The following is a 17,212-nucleotide window of genomic DNA, read 5'->3' as shown; positions in this document are numbered from 1 at the left end:
ATGTCAGGACCGAGGCCCGTGGTGCTGAGCGGCCCCTCTGGAGCGGGGAAGAGTACTCTGATGAAGAGGCTGATGAGGGACCACGAGGGCATCTTCGGATTCAGCGTGTCACGTACGTGTGTGTGTGTGTGTGTGTGTGTGTGTGTGTGTGTGTGTGTACCTCTCAGGAGTCTCTCAGCTTGAGTGAAGATTCAATTCTGAACATGTCAATATATGCTATGTTGAATCAGTAAATGTTTTACTGCTGAGACTTTGCAGCAATTCCACTTTAATATCTATCAAAAGCAACATAACTGATGATCCTTTACCTTATTTCTGGGTGGGTTTTAACGATGAAATCCTCTCCTTGCAGACACAACGAGAAATCCTCGACCGGGAGAGGAAGATGGCAAAGGTACAGTCAAAACAGCACAAGTCCTGCGAGTGGGTGTTTGATGTCCTGAGCAAACCCACAGGGCAATAGGACCAGTATGCTCTGTGATTTGAATCTGTAGAACTTTGATTAAAGAGTATTTTACACCTCTTTGCTTCTTGTTTCGCTACCATGTTTCCCAGCCCCTCCTACCTGGACGTTCTAAAGTAACGCTCACAACACTTCTTACTCCCAAGTGAACTGCACAAATGGCTTTGTCCCTCCTGTATGACTCGCTTGATATAAAGAGATAAACCTCGTTCTGTACCTTTTTTGCTTTCTCCATAGGGCTGAACAAGCTCCCAATGCTTCTGGGGGCCATTTTACTGCCCATAGCAGCCGTCTTCTCCAATGAAGACTTAGAAAAGTCTCCCTCCCTTTCGTGTCCAAACGAATCAGAAATCACAGATCAAGGTGACCTCAGTGTGATTCCTGATCACAGTTTTTAAGGCAGAGGGGTTACTTTCATCATCCTGGCACGCTGCCATTGGACTTGTGTAGGAACTTGTCACGTGACAAACAAAAAGAGAAAAGACCAAAACACATTTAATGATCTGAGGAATCTGGATCAGACAGTTTACACTTTGGAGTAAAAAGCTTTTGAAAATAGCCCCCTGTGATGCCTCGGTAGTGACCCCCCCCCCTTTCCAGTCCCGTGAGGTCTTGTGTGTCCCATTACCTACAAGCAACTATTAGCGTCACAGGAGAAAGATTTATTTTGTAAAGTTATTTTGGAATTTACAGGATCCCTCTGAGCTTTTCAAACACTGCTGTCATGTCCATTTAGTTTTTGTGTTAAAATACTTCTTCTGTCAGTTCTTGTTTTTATTTCTACTATCAAAATAATTATTAGTCAATGGATTTAGCTTCTTTTGGGTCAAACTGAGGTTTTGATCTTGGTGCAGTTTTCTTGAGTGCTGTTTAAAAGTACTATCTGCCATGTTTTCAGGCTTATTATCTATTTGTTTACAGCCACTTCCTATTATATCCAGCGTTTCCCTTCAGATGGTTTCTTCAGTCTGAGCGGACTCCTTCATGTTCTCGTGCTCATGATTGTGTGCTATCGCAGTGTTAGAAGTAGTAACGTGTTTGTTTTTTAAACTGCAGTTTTAGATCCCAGAGGTTTTGATTTAGTAAATATTTAGGCCTATGGATCTGTTATGGACAATATCGTGTGCTCTGTAACAGTAATACTAAGGTATTTGACAAGAAAAAACTTTTTTCTCATCTTTCCAGGCTTTTCCCTTAGATAATGACACACAGTCTCAAAGCTGCCTAATAGGAGAACATCATACACTTGAAGACACACTGTCAGCTAAGAAAACATTGTGTAAACACGTTTAGCCTTTGTGCCTGGACGTTCTGTCATTTTGAGTTCACTGTGAAACCGGACGCATTTCTCACTCATTTCATTTGATTTGCATCACCTCGCTTTAATATTTTCTTTCTTTCCAAGTTTTCATGGCAGAGCTGTATTGATCATGAATGATGCCTCTTACAGACTACCACTTCACAACGAGAGAGGTCATGCAGGAGGGAATTGACAATGGAGACTTCATTGAAAATGCAGAGTTTTCCGGAAATTTGTATGGAACGAGGTACATTTGTGCATCCCTTGAGGAAAGCCCCCATCTTTTTGTCATCAAGAGCAAACTCGGAAAATGTGTATGATTTAGATGCACGATCACTTTTGGTAAACATTTGATTTATTTATATACTATGCATTCATTTTGGAGACAAAAGGCATACCACTTTCAATAACCTTTTAAGGCTTCTCACCTGCCAAACAAAAGAAAGAACATCATCTGTATGGTTTCAGTGTTTTTTTTCCTTTTCTAAATGCTGTTTCAATAGCTTTTCCAAACACAATATGGAGTTAATATTAGTGAAAATACAATAAAGTGTCTGTGATATTGTTTAAGCTTAATTCAATAGAAATTAAGACTGTTGCATTACATACAAGAATACAATCAAGCTTTGCCTCAGGGATCAAGAGGATATATGTTAGTCTGGTGGCAGATGGCAGATCTTCACCCCCTCCCCCTCCCCCCTCAGTTCAAAAAGAGCTACGCTGCGGCTCAGCATCACGTTTAATCTCTCCCTCTTATTCTGAAGGCAACACACACTAACTGTGTGAGCCGCTTGGATTAATGCAGCGATCGGCTTCTGTCACTTTGTGTGACAAGCACACAAAATAACACAATAACACGTCTGGTTGACCACCGCCAAGCCTCGTCCATGTTCAGATGTATAGTCATGAGAGTTTAAAGAGCATCTTGTTACATATGATTTCAAAAAATGTAACAACGCATTGATTCTCCAGTAAAGCTGCCATAGAAGACGTGCTGGCCATGAACAAAATCTGCATCTTAGATGTGGATATCCAGGGGGTGAAGAGGATTAAAGAGACTGACCTGAACCCCATCTACATCTCCATCCAGCCTCCATCCATGGAGATCCTGGTAAATATCCAACTTTACATGACGCATTAATGTCATTCTGCATCCATTGAGCTCTGTTGTGCAAAGTGGGCTGTCAACGAGTGGTATAGATGCCAATTTCTGACATTTATTTTCTTAGTTTATACTTTAATCATCATAACCAACTCATACCAAGATTTGCTTTGAAAATACTCCTAAATAGTGAGTTACAAGCTGGTCTGACAAAAATGTAAATGTAAAACAAATACAGCCTTGTGAAATGTGTGACATGACAGCTGTTGTGTTACTTTGTGGAGCAGCTCTTGGTTCAAAAATCATGTATTGTTTTATTGTCTTTCTCAGGAAACTCGTCTGAGGGACAGACAGACAGAAACAGAGGAGAGTTTACAGAAGCGCCTGGAGGCAGCACGCATCGATATGGAGCTCAGTGAGTTTCTCAGCTGCTCTTCATGGATATTATGCTGAAATAAAGATTACCATTGCAGCTGATCCAATTCTCTTCTCTAGGTAACGAGCCCGGAGTGTTTGATGTTGTTATCGTCAATGATGACTTAGAGAAGGCTTACGAGGAGCTGAAAGATATCCTCAAGGATGTGAGTAAAACCCTAAATGATACTTTCTCGTACTTATTTAACAAATACTTTGCAGCTATTGCTGCATAGACCATTGTACATTCATGACACTCTGGACAAGACTATTGGTGGAAGGCACAACAAATATCATCTTCTCTCTTTGAACAGGAAATCCAGAAAATTCAGGAGGCGAAATCATAAGAAGGAAACAGTGACCAACCTTCACTGGATGCAAATAACCACATCTAAAATAAACTTTCATCTATAGTACAGTACAGTTTCATGCTCACCGATGCTCAGATGGAGACTTTGAAAGATGTTAGATTTAATAAAACCAGTCGTTGATATCTAGGTGTGAACTTCCTGACACGTGACACTGTGCCAGCTGGCTCAGCTGCCATGAAACATCAAAATAGGTACAACTGCCAAACTCAGTCTACATCAGTACCACCTGCAAAATAGTTGTTGTGGAGTTCTGATACAGTAGAAATGCATTCCCTACTAGTTAAGTGTAATAATTACTCACATGCTGCATGTAATTGAACTAATATGAAGGATGTCTGTGCATTTAGATAAAATCACTGCATATATTACATTTGAAACATTTCCATGTACGTGTGTGTGTGTGTGTGTTTGTTTGCAAATGAGACTGAATAAAGAACGTGAGGACATTGACTGACCACTTTTGTGCCATTTAATGTCATCCATTAACTCATTCTGCTGGGTGACTGATCCAATATTTAAGTATGATGAAACCTAGAAGCATTCGGTAAAACCTATAAAGCTAATACACTTCCCATTTGTACATTTAATTTCAAGGCAACACGTGAACATTTTTAAATACATTACATCACTCAGAAAAAAACATCTGCCTTCCGTATGAAGAAGAATAGCACAGACAACTGTGTTCCCTTTAAGGCCAAACACGTGCATCTGTCTGATACTTCAGAGCAAAACAACAGTCACATCTCATGCACTCTTAGACTAGATCTTCTTTTCCATATGAACTAAGGCACACTAACATATACAATGGGTAAACACACTTTGAAACACTATGAAAACTCATTAAGACGCATCACATTTTCAAAATCAGAGGATACTAAAATGATTTTAGAGATCTGTTCTGGCTCCAGCTAACCAGAAATGAGCCACACAGGAAACTATCAGCCAGTTTCTAGAAGTGTGAGCACAGCGGTGCCTCACTGGAAAAAGGGGCCTTGAAGCTTGGTGCGGACCTGGTCTCGTTTCTCCTCCTTCTGCTTGAGGTAATCTTTCAGCTTGTCCGTGGAGAAACACACTTTGGACAGTCGGCCTTTGTGTGGGGCGCGATGGGCGCGCAGCCACGCGTTCTGGAGACACTCGGCTGCAGTGGGTCTCCCCCTACAAGTTTTTTTTTTTTTTTTTTTAAATCAGATTAGGATTTACACATTATCACACAAATCAACTCTTTAATGCAAACTGTATTTTCAGAGAGACACTCACCAGGATTTGTTATTCAGGCTGCTCTTCATGAAGTTTAAGGCTCCCTCTGACAAACCGGGGTAGCAGCGTCCAAACTGGATCTTCCCTTTCTTGATGTTTCTGTCTTGCTCCCAGCCGTGCTCGGCATGGAACGGGCTGTCGGCACTCAACCTAGTGAAGACAGGGACAAATACAAACAGTATAGTATATTAGTAGATTCAGCATCTCAGAACTACAGAAGATGCAGTCAGTAGCAGTTGTAGGACTATTGGACTGAACTAATCAGCCTACATAATTCAATCTTACGAGAGAGAATGTGGATGATTCAATCTTTAGAATTGTCATTTTATCTATTTTCATACCTGCTATTGAGACAAATGTCAGAGATTCTGATATTGTTATAGCTATTTTGCAAAAGTGCGAGCCACATTTATTACATAATGTAAAAAAGATAAATATTTTTTTCCTTAAACTGAATATTTTATGTAACAATTTCCCCTCTATATCTATACTTACATGATGAATGACAGAACTCCAATAGCCCAAACATCAGTTTCAGGCCCAACACCTTGACCTTCGAGGATCTCCGGAGCTTTAGGAAGGACAATATAAACTGACAAAACAGACAGACACAGGATATTGTCCATAAAGAGTTGTGCTGTTACTGGCAATGCCACATTCACTCAAACTATTAATTTTCTGAATTAGGAAAATGACTCAAACAAGAGAGATGGATTAAAAAAAGATAAGAAAATGGACTTGGATGCGTTAGGCTATGGTAGATAGGATCAGCTGTGGTGGATGAAGTTAGGCTGAATTATTTCCATCCATCAATCCATCCTCCCTTAAAGAACGTGTACCTTTGCTGCGGCAGTCTGTTGGAGGCCATGACAGTGAAAGGTTTAGTACATGGAGTACGGAGAATCCACAACAATGCACGCATCACAATCTTACACACTTTAGTTTGCCTGTTGATATTAAACTAGAAGTACCTTTGCTCTCCGATAGGCCATGGATGTGCTCGATGTTGAGAGGCTGACCGGGCGTGAATGACTGAGCCGAGCCCAAGTCGACTATCTTCAGGTGGTTACAGTCATCCACCAGCATGTTGTCAGACTTCAGGTCCAGGTGGACGACTCGGCGGCTGTGTAGGTAGTCGACTGCACTCAGGATCTGAACCAGCAGCTCTGCGACGTGAGTCTCTGCATACAGATCTCTGAGAGGGCACAAAACACAGACAGCTTTGTTAGGGATTTTAAAAAATGCATTTTGCAAACTTGTTTTGGTAAAGGAAACTATATATTAGGATATTAGATTAGATGTTACTATATTCATCCCCATGGGGAAATTACTTGCAAAAAAATCAAATAGCAAAGCATATTACATTTTAGAATTTAAATAATAAAGGAAATGAAAATATCAAAATAAAAGAATGAAAGAGTCTACAGTGTATCTAAAGTATAAAGTGACAGCGGTGCAAGGTTTATTGATGTTCGATTTGAGGAGGATCTTGCCAAAGGTGATTATATAGATCATTATTATTTTCTTTTTAAGATATTACATTGATTAGTTACAGTAAGTGTCTGTTTCGCACAGGTCAGACTTCTGCAATCAGTATTAAGTTGTATTTGTTTAGATGATCTCAAAATACACACACACACGTCTTCTTTGACTTCTGCAGACCCCTGAGGGCAGAATAAAGAGTTCACCTAGATGCCAGACTGTAGAGCAGCTCCTTGCCGGGACAGAGCTCCTCCACCAACACCAAGTAGCAGGAGGTGAAATAGGCAGTGTGCAGCTGCACCAGGTGAGGGTGATGAAGCCTCTTCAGCAGCTGGTACTCCCTCAGCACCAACTGTCTCTGCTCCGCCTGGTAAGGGGTGATCTTGGCCACAAACACCTGGCTGGTCTCAGCATCCCTGCACAGGTTGACTACGCTGAAACGACCTCTGAGAGGGAACAAAACAAACGAGGAATATGGAATATTAGTGCCTGAAAGAGAGTGGGAGTAACAAGATTAGAGCATGCTTTTTCTAATGCATCCTGGAACTGGATCCGGTGTAACACTGAATAAGCAGGTAAAGAAGTGATGATGGTATTCATGCTGCTGTAGAGTTGTTTTTATTCTTTAAAACACTAATCCTAACGCTAAGAATTAAAGTCTGTTGGGAAATACTTGATTTTCTTTTACATATAAGAATGACGAGTTGAAATATGTTGAATATCAGCACAAACTACCCTTCTCACCCCCAACATAATGTGTGACAGACTCAAGAAACCTTAAAAGACACACCTACATTTCAAAATAATACTCTCATGAAGAAAATCATATAATGTGCAAACAAACTAAATTCAGTAAATAAATAAAACAGTTCATCAAAGATAAGGTACTGATCAAAAATCGCAGCTTCTACTTAAAATCCCTACCTGTTGATCTCAGAGAGGAAATTGTAGTTCTGTCGTTCTGACCCAGTGACCTTTGACCCCAGTGACTCAGTCTGGATTAGAGGAATGTGAATTTCTGTACAGCAGAATAAATGCAAGTGAAAACATTGCCACCTTTCGTGTCGCAGCTATTGGCACATTTCACAGTTGACGTGCATATCCATTACTATAATCTTGAAAACACCAAACCAGTGACAGCAAACATGCAGCATCAGAGTTATTGTTCTTGCCTTCAGGATGAGTAGCCATAACAACAGGTGCTGAAGGCATTCGCTGAAAGGTCCTGCTCCTGTCTTGGTGATGCAACCCATCCTGAACACATAAGAGGCTCCTCTGGGTAAGTCCTTCACCACAAAGCAGCTTTCAGTCACCTCCTCCGACAGGACCGTCCACTCCGCACCTGAGGAGGTGCATGAACAAAAAAGAAAAAACAGTCACACTATTGGAAAGAATCTAAATTAATATCTAAAATGATGTCTGAAAAAATCCAGTGCGTCATTACAAACACTATGCATGGCACATTCTTGATGGGATATATTTCTAAGTGCGGAAAGACACAAAGCACTAATTGAATTCCTGTGCTGCATCATCTCTGAGAACCCACCGTCTGTACAGTACTGCACACAGTAGGTGACGGGGGCACTGGACTGGACTGGTTTCCAAACCAGCAGGACTCCACCTCCATCTAACTGGAGGACTTCAGCCTTGTTGGGACGGACGAGCAGATCTGGATATTATGAAGAGGATCAAACGTACACAGCTTAAAGCAAAATGACAATACCAGGTTTTCAGGGCATATCGGACTGGAAATACCTGGTACACAGAATGTAGCCTATTAATTACCTTTTGACTTTTTGAAAGCAGGTATTTTAAAAGAAGGCAATAGTTTGGAGGTCCTCTTTTTTGAACTCTCAAGAACAGTTCTATGCTGTCTTTCAGGTGGGATGGGAGCTGATCCCTTTACTATTGGCCCTGTTGTAAAAACAAAACACAAAAAGAGAAGAAAAATTACATTTAATAAAAAAGACAATGTACATGTACATTAAAACATAACTGAGGCTAGCGACGGCTCAAGTAAATTAAAATAATGAAATCATGCCCATATCCTAATGTCTATTTTTTTCTTAATATAGATGCTGGTTAACATAATGTTCTGTTTATTGAAAAATGTGCAATTATTTGCAATAGCTCACCTTCTTTACTCACGTCCTCCGCACTGGATGACCTGGAAAACAGCTTTGTCAAGCTGGAAGCGGAAGCTCTCATTTTCTTCCTCAGAGACATGGTGGGAGTATCTGGCTTCATGATCTCTCCTAATGTGGGTCCCAACTCTATGTTATCCAGCTGGGAGTATGAATGGCCAGTCCAGGACTGCCTGCGGAAGATCTTCATCAGTCCCAGCTTGGGTGACTTTCCTGTAGGTGGTCGGGCTTCGAGGGCTGGAGCGGATCCATGCCTTTGGAGGCCACATCCCTCCTTCTTGTCCCTGGCTCTGGGAGGCCTCTCTGGAGCCTGCAGGGAAGAGAGGCTGGGACTAGTGCTCGCTGTAAGTGGTGTCCCCGGCTGACCTCTGCTGTTTGTGGATAAATTGGGGTTGGAGCGGGTGCGGTTACGTGGCGGTGCCTGTGGCAACAAGCTCCGAGGTTTAACTTCTTGGAATGAACATGGGGATGCTGAAATCCGAGGCTCTCCTCGATCATCATACCCTTCACTCTCTCCTGATCTGGATCTCCCTCTGAGATGAGCATGACTCAGCTCCTCATAAGAGCCGAGTCTACTTGAAGACTCAGAGCCACCATGCTCCAAAATAGACGACTCAGCCAGAGACCCCTGTGAGCCAGCGAAGGTGTCGCTCGCTGCCTGCTCCTGATCCAGCCTGGGGCTCATTCTGTCTCGAGCAAGGAGGCCTGAGGGTACAGATGATCCACCCGGCATGCCGGCCCCATGTATAGGAGCGACAGAGCCTCTTCTTCTTGTGGGTCGCCGTGGGCTTGGAATGGCTAACAAGTTTCTCCCGGCCACTTCATCATCTGTCAAATCTTCCTTCAGACTTTGAGAGCCTTCTTCCTCACCTGACAATGCGCGCTTGGGTGAACTGGGAGATCGCCGAGAATACTCATCAAGAGACCTGCTTCTCCTGTGAGGGGGTACATTGGTGTGGACGAGGCCAACACCACTGTCGAAGGAACAGGACTTCTGCATTGTGGGCTGGACAGATCCCCGTCTCTGGCCACGATTGGTCTCCGTCTCATCCTCCACATATTCAATAAGAGGCTCGTTGAGACGTCCTGAAAAGCTTCTCCGGAGTGGCTTGCGGCCTCTCTCCTGCTTTTTGGCCTGGAATTTGTCCCGTAATGTCATGTGTCTGGCGGACATGGGTGAAAGCTGATGAGAGGTGCTGTAGAAAGTGCTTCGGATGACGCTGCCACGAGGGATACGACCTCCGTCACTCCCTGAACCCTCCTCCCCATCTGATAGGTAGAGAGATTGACTACTGTCCCTGCTGAACCTACGTTCCCTCTGAGGCGTCTGTGGACCGGATACATCTGACGACGCAACTGACTGCCTACTCATACTTCGCTCGAGTACACTCCTCCTTCCTACCAGTTCCCCATCCTCTTCCTCCTCTAATGTAATTTCCTCTTCTGCATCAAGGTGGAGTTTGGCTAAAGTCTCAGGGATTTGCGCTCTCTCCATTAAAGGATCATACTCCTCCTCCGTGTCTTCCTCCTCTTCAGTCGGGCTGCAGTACTGGAAAAAGTCCAAAGAGTCGGCTTCATCGTACTCCGAAGAAGAGCCACTGCTCGGGGAGGTGCTGCTGTGCTCCTGGGGTTCGCGGGGCACTGTCACTGCAGTGTCTCTGAGAGGACCGTCCAGCAGCTCAGGGATGAGCCTCAATGTGAGAACTGACCCAATGCAAGTCAAAGAACGCTGGAGAAATAGTGGGAAGAGATATTGGTGAAGTCAGATTTAGACAACAGCTTTCCTCCAAGGACAATACATGATCTACTGGGAATTCAACTCATGTAACTCATGTAACATTACAGGAAACCAGTTAGTACTTCCTGCTGTGCTCCGAGGTTGTGGTTAGAAGACTGGTAACTCACCTGCCATTTCCTTTTTGAGATGAAGATTTTCAAAATCTTTGTGTTGATTTCCTCTGTATCTTCACCTGCATGTTCGTCCTGTGGACACAAGATGTGTGTGTGTGTGTTTAGTCGTGTTAGAGTAGATTGCAGTAGTAGATTGTGCTGTATTTCCTCTCACCTGGAGCCATTCGTGGCTCAAGCACTCAAAGGCAGAGAGTCGCTTCCTGGGTAGAGGAACATTGGGAAGAGTCAGACGTGTGTTATGTTGCACCATGAAACCACATCTATTAGTGCTGTCAGGGTGAGCTGGAGTCCACCACTCCATCACTGCAGCTGTGTGAGAACTTACCACTGGAGGTGGTTGCAAATATTATCTTATTCTAAGAGTGGTATTTTAATATTAGCATTGGATCAAACACCTGTCAGTAATGTGAAAGTTGGTGCTAGTACAGCCACACAGAATGATGAGCATACGTAATGCAGCATTCAGTCGTTTTAAACTGTGTTTTTTTGGAGATTTTTGGTTGAGCCCCACAACATCTCACTTTTGATCAGTTAGGTTTCAAATGAGCTACATTTTACAGGAATACATACATGGGTTTGATGTATTGAATCAGAAATAGCATGATGCTTATCACTTTATGCTCATTTGTCCCATGACATTTTTTTTAAAATTTGCATGAAGTTTAATGACTAATATGTATAGGAGAAAATATGTTTGATGCCTTTGAGGGACTGGATTGATGTGGCAGTGGCAGCTATAATAAAACAGGTTCCCTACTCTGGATCTGGCTGCAGGAGCATGTGGAGAAAGTTCTGGGCTTCAGGGCTCCTGTTCGTAACGTCAGGGGCATCCCAGTTTAGGGTGCCCTCCCCCACCCGGAGCAGTGTAGCACGGTCCGTCTCACCCACGAAAGGGCATCGGCACACCAAACTATCAAGAAAAAGATAAAGTGTGGTGTAAATAGTTGAAGAAACTCAGGTCGTATGCACAGCTTTTTGATCACTGAATACTGTATTTTGTGATGAATTTAAGAATGTTATCAAAAGTGCAGTGATACATACCATATATAGGCTAAAACACCTACAGACCTAGCAAAGAGAGTAAGGGGTATTAATGTAATGTCTTATTTTGCTCTGTATTTTACAATTGTACACGGTTTATTGTAAATCCCTTTTATCTTATATTTAAATATCCTTGTAATTCACACAAATACTATCTGATGCAAGTCTCAATTAAGATTAATAGTGATTATATTTACCAAATATCAGTGGCCACAGTGACTGGTTCTTGATGAACAATCTCCGGAGCAACAAACTCTGGTGTACCAAACATGCTGTATTGGTGTCTGGATGTGTCTATTTCTTGGCAGAAGCCAAAGTCACAGATCTTGATCTCATCTCTGGGCGGATACACCATCAGGATATTATCAGGCTGAAGGGAGTATAAATAAAAATGTAAAAGTTAAGAAACGCATGCAAATAATGACAGTCAATAATGCAATGTTGAACCCGAAATCTCACTTTAATGTCCAGGTGCATCATGTTCATGCTGTGAATGTGACCAACTCCCTCAAGGATTTGCTGGATGTATAACTGGATCTGAAATAAAAATGTAGCATATTAGCGAAGAGCCATACATAATATTTGCAAGATAAAAATAATTTTGTAAAGAAGATTCACCTCTCTCTCTGGAACTGATCCTTTCAGTAATAAATGATCCAGTAGTCCATGAGAACAGCAGCTATAACTGGTGTTAAAGAGCTCTTCATTTTAATACAAATGCAACTTGACAAACTAAATCCACTGTGAGGAAAACATTTGTTGAATATATTGTAGCTTTGAACAGAAAGGATACATTTCTGTGATCAGCACCAGAGTGCGTCTGGTACAAAAGAAGTCCAGCAGACAGGCCACTCTGGGGTGAGCCAGACGGGAGAGCAAGTCCCTCTCCTGGAAGGACCTGGTCCGAGTGCTGCTCCGCAAAGGCAGGAACTTGGCAGCAAACACCTCCCCTGTTCTTCTGTGGACTACACGCTTCACTACCCCGAAGGTTCCCCTAAAACACAAGGAGATGACGTTGATCATATGAAATCTTAACAGCGCTCGTGGGCAGATTGAACTTCATCAATTTAAAGTGCAAACTCACCTTCCAATTTCCTCATGGACATCATAGACGGAGAATAACTTCCTTCTCTTCCCCAGCTCCACCTCTCTCTCCTGACACTCCAGTGGACCTGCAGAGGAAACAAATCCTTTGAATAAAACATCAATCACGATAGATTCCTTAACGTCCTTAGAGCAATATTCTTTTGTGACATGCTTTAGGCCATTTCAGTTAGATCTGATGAATTAATCTGTCTTTAGAAGTAAAATAATGATGCATTTCTGTTGTCTCACCTTCCTCCACTGCCAGCTCAGCCTGGCATGAGGCATGACCAGAGTCATTGTAGGCAAAGCAGGTGTATATGCCGCTGTCCTCACCCTCAGGGCACACTATGGTCACTGAGCAGCGGGCTCCATGCTGTGATATCTCCACATTCTCATTGGCTGCAAGCTCCTCTCCATCCTCCAATCAGAGAGGAAGGAGTTTTATTAGGGACAAAATATGGTCATACTTTGTCTTGTGACAAAACACAATACCCTCCCCCTAGTGAGTATTTTACATGAAGAAAATATAAACTTGAAATAAAATAAAAGGGTGCAAGGTATAATTATTTTCCATGTTTCCCTTATTAAATATAGGCACATAAAATAGTACTGCGTATATAAGTAACTTGCATAATAGGAATAGGATATTTTTTCTGCCCTCTATCTAAATCATGTCACAACCCAGCCACTCCAAAATGTTCCTGCAACCAACCCTGCAGGTAGATCCACTGATCTAAAAGTGCTCCTACCTTGTACCACTGTATAGTTGGAGTAGGCCTTCCTGTAATGATGGCAGTAAATGTGGCCGGTTGGCCAGGCTCTACACACATGTCCTCAGTGGGTACCTGGACGGAGGGAGGAGCTGAGCAGCAGGAAAGATCAGTTAGTATTCACACCGAGTTTGATAGAAGTCATACTTATGTTAAAGAGACAACGATACCATCTGTAATTTCCTGCATTTGCTCAGAGATGTAGATCTCCTCTTCCTCCTCGGGGTAACACAGAGGCTGCTGGACCACCTGATCCATGGAGGTTAAGGCAGGAACAGCCCCTTCAGCACTACATTCAGCTCTGGAGACAAAGAAAAGGAAAGAATAAAATACGATCATTCAAGGAGAACCCCCCCCCCCCCCCCCCCCCACACACACACACACACACACACACACTATCTATTCACAAAACTACTTATTGGATTGTACAATTTTTATTGTTTACTCTTTAACCACCCAATTCTAATCTTACAATTGGGACACTATTAAATCAACCAACCACAAACAAAGTGTACCAGGTCGAGGCAGATGCCTGTTTAAAGGGAGGTTCATGTAGTAATGTGAGGGGCACTAAACTCACTGATCAGGGTGTCCAGGAGGGAAGAGCATCTTAGCAATAGAAGTGGGGCTGAAATCAGTCTGGAGCCATTTCTTCACAAAGGCAGTGGACCAACCCTCTGAGTCTGCATCTATGAAGACCAAAGTGACACTTACAATGATTATGTACTCTTGAAATATATGTTAAGCAGTTATTATGTTGTACTGGCTGTACTTTATTGAATCATTGGAAAAGTGAAAATAATACATTACCTTACATACCGGGAAGAGTAATAATGCTTTTCTTACCTCAGTACGTGAGGGTTTAAACCCACTAACCCCACACATCAACAGGACATGAGCGTATGCCCACTCCTGCATGGAGGTAAAGGGAACACCTGCCCAGCACATGACCATCTCGTGTTCGTAGGAGTGAAGAGTTAGCTGGGCATGCGTTGGCAAGAGGAGAAAGGGGAATGTTGAGTGGTTATATGTTATCATGACGATGATGACTTACATGGAAGGGTCCATGTGAGGAAGTTCCTGCTTTAGGAATAGTAGAGGGAAGATGGAAAAACATTATGGAAAATGGAAGGGCAAACATGGTGAACTGGTGTCGGAAATACAGAAGAAATTTTATATATATATATATATATATATATATATATATATGACTGAGACAACTTTATAGCTTATGTATAGAATATCATATGTAACACTTACAGTTCTTTGTTATCAACATCTAATAACTTAATTAAAGTGGGCTGAAACATATTCTACTGTATTCTACCGTAGTACAGTTGTAAAATCACTATGTATTATATTGGACAGTTATAGTACTACTTTCTATCTCTGTATTCAAATTGGTGCCGTTAGTTTCTGGCACCTCGAGGTTCGTCTGACTTTTGTATCCTAATGTCAGTCTAGTCTGTTCCAATGCATGCCCTCTGTGGAAAGTTGAAACATGATGAAAAACACAAAAACATTCCATACAATAAATGTATTAATGTCTTTTCATGGGTGAGGATGCTGAGAAGTACACTATGGTGTCTACGTTGAATGACAGCCACGAGATCCCGCTGGGTAATGGCCATAGAAGGCTGTTAGACACAGTTATGGTTAGGTATTACGTTTGAGGGAGTTTCTCTTGGCACTCACCACAGAGGAACAGACAAAGTGAGCCATGAAACATTAGACCAAAGAGGAGAGATTAAAAATGTAATGTATCAGGTCAGAGATGGTTATGTTTAGGTATGGGTTTAATGGGGTTCAAAGTTGTGGATTGGCATGGGGGTACAGTATGAAGTGTGCATTAGTCATCACATGCCGCCCTTTAAGTGAAGTAACTTTGATGATCACATTATTTAAATGGAAATACTTTAAATGACAAGAAAAGAGTGCTATTAGCTCATGCATTTCACATTAGAAAAGCCAGTCTATGCCATACTCCCTGGGGATCACGGGACAACTGGGTTGGTAGTTGGAGCTACATATGGTGTGAGTGTGTGTGAAATGAAAAGAAAAGAGGAAAATGTGAGAACAATCTCACAATGGCATCAAGTGGGTAGAATGGATAGTGGTAGTGGTTGAAAGTGGACATTGATGCACATTGTTGCAGTTTGTTGGAAAGTGAAGAGATGTCATATGATGTGGAGTAAAAAAGGGTCACGGGATCGGATGTGAGGTGAACTGGAGCGAAACTGGACAATGGCATGTGCTTCATCCCTTCTCAAACACAGCTGAACTAGTGAGAGTGAGGCGCATCCGTATAACAACCCTGTCTCGGGTTTCCATCCTGTGTGGAGGATATTTACCTTCAGTGGCTCTGGCTGTCCTACCTTTAGGGGGCGAGTCCTGTGGTTGGTCGTCCTCGATGTCGATCGTTGGTACGTAAGCGGGGCACAGCCCTGCTTTGCACTTGATGCAGCCAAAGTCATTCAAAAGCTAAACGACACAACACATTTGACGTTATGTATCTGACTATCTTGATACGCTGTAGATTTTATGGATTGGAGTTTCATACCTCACACTCATACTGCCCAATATCGGCCTCTGTTGCACTGAGGACCGTCAAACACAAGATTCCACTCCGAGCATCATTCAGGATGAAGTATTTTTGCTGCTCAGTCAACTCTCTTCCATCTTTCAACCACCTGCTCAACCAAAGGTGGATGTGTTTGAAACACACAATGACCAAAATAACTACTGTGGTTATGTTTTCTTTGTTTGGCCATACCTGATTCGTGGTAAAGGAGTAGTAAGCGTGGAGCAAGTAAACTGTATATCCTCTCCGTCTATCAGACAAGCACTCTCCAGCCGACTCACAAATCTGGGTGGAGCTGGATAGGATAAGAAATATGATTATGAATAGACCAATAGTGGCAGCTATAGTAAATGGAATTTGCAGTACAGTAATTTAGTAGTATTGAAACGGTGTATTAGTGCAATTGTAGGTTTAAAACAAAATTACGAGAAAGCTTGGATATTCTTTGGGATTATATAACCATTCTTTTTTATAAGGAAAAACTCTCTGAAAATTCTCTGAGATTAAAGTCACAAATGTAGGAGAAAAAAAACAAACAAACTTGTGGGTTATGTTCTTTTAGTTTTTTTGTGAAGCAACCACTGTGATAAGATGAGCCTCAGAGTGCAACAATAATAATTATATTAGTTTTTATTTATGTTCATAAAGTACACGAAATAAAACGTGTATATGTATCTTTCAGGACCTTTGCCTTGCTCAGAGACCATCCTTGCCATAAGAGCACTTCCTCACAATAACATTCAGACGGTGGCTACATTTGTGGAGAGTTGTTTTCTTGCAAATTGATGATTTATTAATCTCAAAGAATAGTTATTTGTGAGGAGTAGAATTACCACTTTATTCTCACAGAATATCCAAGTTTCTTCTTGTAAATGTACAACTTAAATAATATATGTTTTTTCTCTCTAAATATTAATAATAGTAGTAGTGGCAGTATGAGTTCTAGTAGTAGTATTGGTAACTGTAATTGCAGTCATAATACTATATGATGTAGCAGTAATAAAAGTATAGATGTTCTGTGTTTCTCTGTGACGGCACATGCATGTGCAATGTTCTCCTACAAAACACAGACATGGCTCAAGATCCACAGACTCACCGCGCACCACGACCTTAGCCAGAGTACCAGCACTGCCCATGGAGCTGGTAGCATAGCAAGCATACTGTCCAGAGTCCTCTGTAGTCATGCTGTCCAGGATTAGACTGCAGATGCCTGACCGGTCCTCTGTGATGATGTGATGGGGGTCGTCCTCTAAAAGAAGGCCGTCTAAGAGGTGGACATCAGATTTATAG

The 17,212-nt window shown here is 42.2% G+C and overlaps 2 protein-coding genes across 2 annotated transcripts in view; one reads left to right on the top strand and one right to left on the bottom strand.

Annotated features, from left to right (window-relative positions):
- On the top strand, nt 1–3,683 carry guk1b (guanylate kinase 1b). Its single transcript, XM_034531020.1, has 7 exons — nt 1–112; nt 353–394; nt 1,914–2,010; nt 2,736–2,874; nt 3,196–3,280; nt 3,361–3,446; nt 3,594–3,683. The coding sequence occupies exons 1-7, from the start codon at nt 1–3 to the stop codon at nt 3,624–3,626; spliced, it is 594 nt and encodes a 197-aa protein (XP_034386911.1). The 3' UTR covers nt 3,627–3,683.
- Nucleotides 3,684–4,624: 941 nt separating this feature from the next.
- The window catches only part of obscna (obscurin, cytoskeletal calmodulin and titin-interacting RhoGEF a), a 39,039-nt gene continuing 26,451 nt past the window's right edge, over nt 4,625–17,212 (bottom strand). The window contains 29 exon segments of the mRNA XM_034530416.1: nt 4,625–4,805; nt 4,908–5,057; nt 5,403–5,499; nt 5,879–6,102; nt 6,596–6,835; nt 7,314–7,407; nt 7,562–7,598; nt 7,601–7,731; nt 7,936–8,058; nt 8,175–8,303; nt 8,525–9,834; nt 9,883–10,262; nt 10,439–10,516; nt 10,599–10,644; nt 11,202–11,354; nt 11,486–11,512; nt 11,683–11,855; nt 11,945–12,022; nt 12,104–12,164; nt 12,279–12,479; nt 12,570–12,657; nt 12,821–12,989; nt 13,321–13,433; nt 13,512–13,642; nt 13,922–14,030; nt 15,717–15,822; nt 15,902–16,031; nt 16,115–16,217; nt 17,019–17,186. Coding sequence (XP_034386307.1) covers nt 4,625–4,805; nt 4,908–5,057; nt 5,403–5,499; nt 5,879–6,102; nt 6,596–6,835; nt 7,314–7,407; nt 7,562–7,598; nt 7,601–7,731; nt 7,936–8,058; nt 8,175–8,303; nt 8,525–9,834; nt 9,883–10,262; nt 10,439–10,516; nt 10,599–10,644; nt 11,202–11,354; nt 11,486–11,512; nt 11,683–11,855; nt 11,945–12,022; nt 12,104–12,164; nt 12,279–12,479; nt 12,570–12,657; nt 12,821–12,989; nt 13,321–13,433; nt 13,512–13,642; nt 13,922–14,030; nt 15,717–15,822; nt 15,902–16,031; nt 16,115–16,217; nt 17,019–17,186 — 5,030 coding nt within the window.

Source organism: Cyclopterus lumpus, chromosome 4, assembly GCF_009769545.1.
Source record: "Cyclopterus lumpus isolate fCycLum1 chromosome 4, fCycLum1.pri, whole genome shotgun sequence".
NCBI lineage: Eukaryota > Metazoa > Chordata > Actinopteri > Perciformes > Cyclopteridae > Cyclopterus > Cyclopterus lumpus.
This window is presented reverse-complemented; position numbering and strand designations above follow the sequence as displayed.

What these genes read in the sequence shown, in the direction of transcription:
- guk1b (XM_034531020.1), top strand. Translation starts at nt 1, where the DNA reads ATGTCAGGACCGAGGCCCGTGGTGCTGAGCGGCCCCTCTGGAGCGGGG. An exon ending in CTTCGGATTCAGCGTGTCAC is followed by an intron (nt 113 to 352) that starts GTACGTGTGTGT and finishes CTCTCCTTGCAG; the next exon opens with ACACAACGAGAAATCCTCGA. An exon ending in GGGAGAGGAAGATGGCAAAG is followed by an intron (nt 395 to 1,913) that starts GTACAGTCAAAA and finishes TGCCTCTTACAG; the next exon opens with ACTACCACTTCACAACGAGA.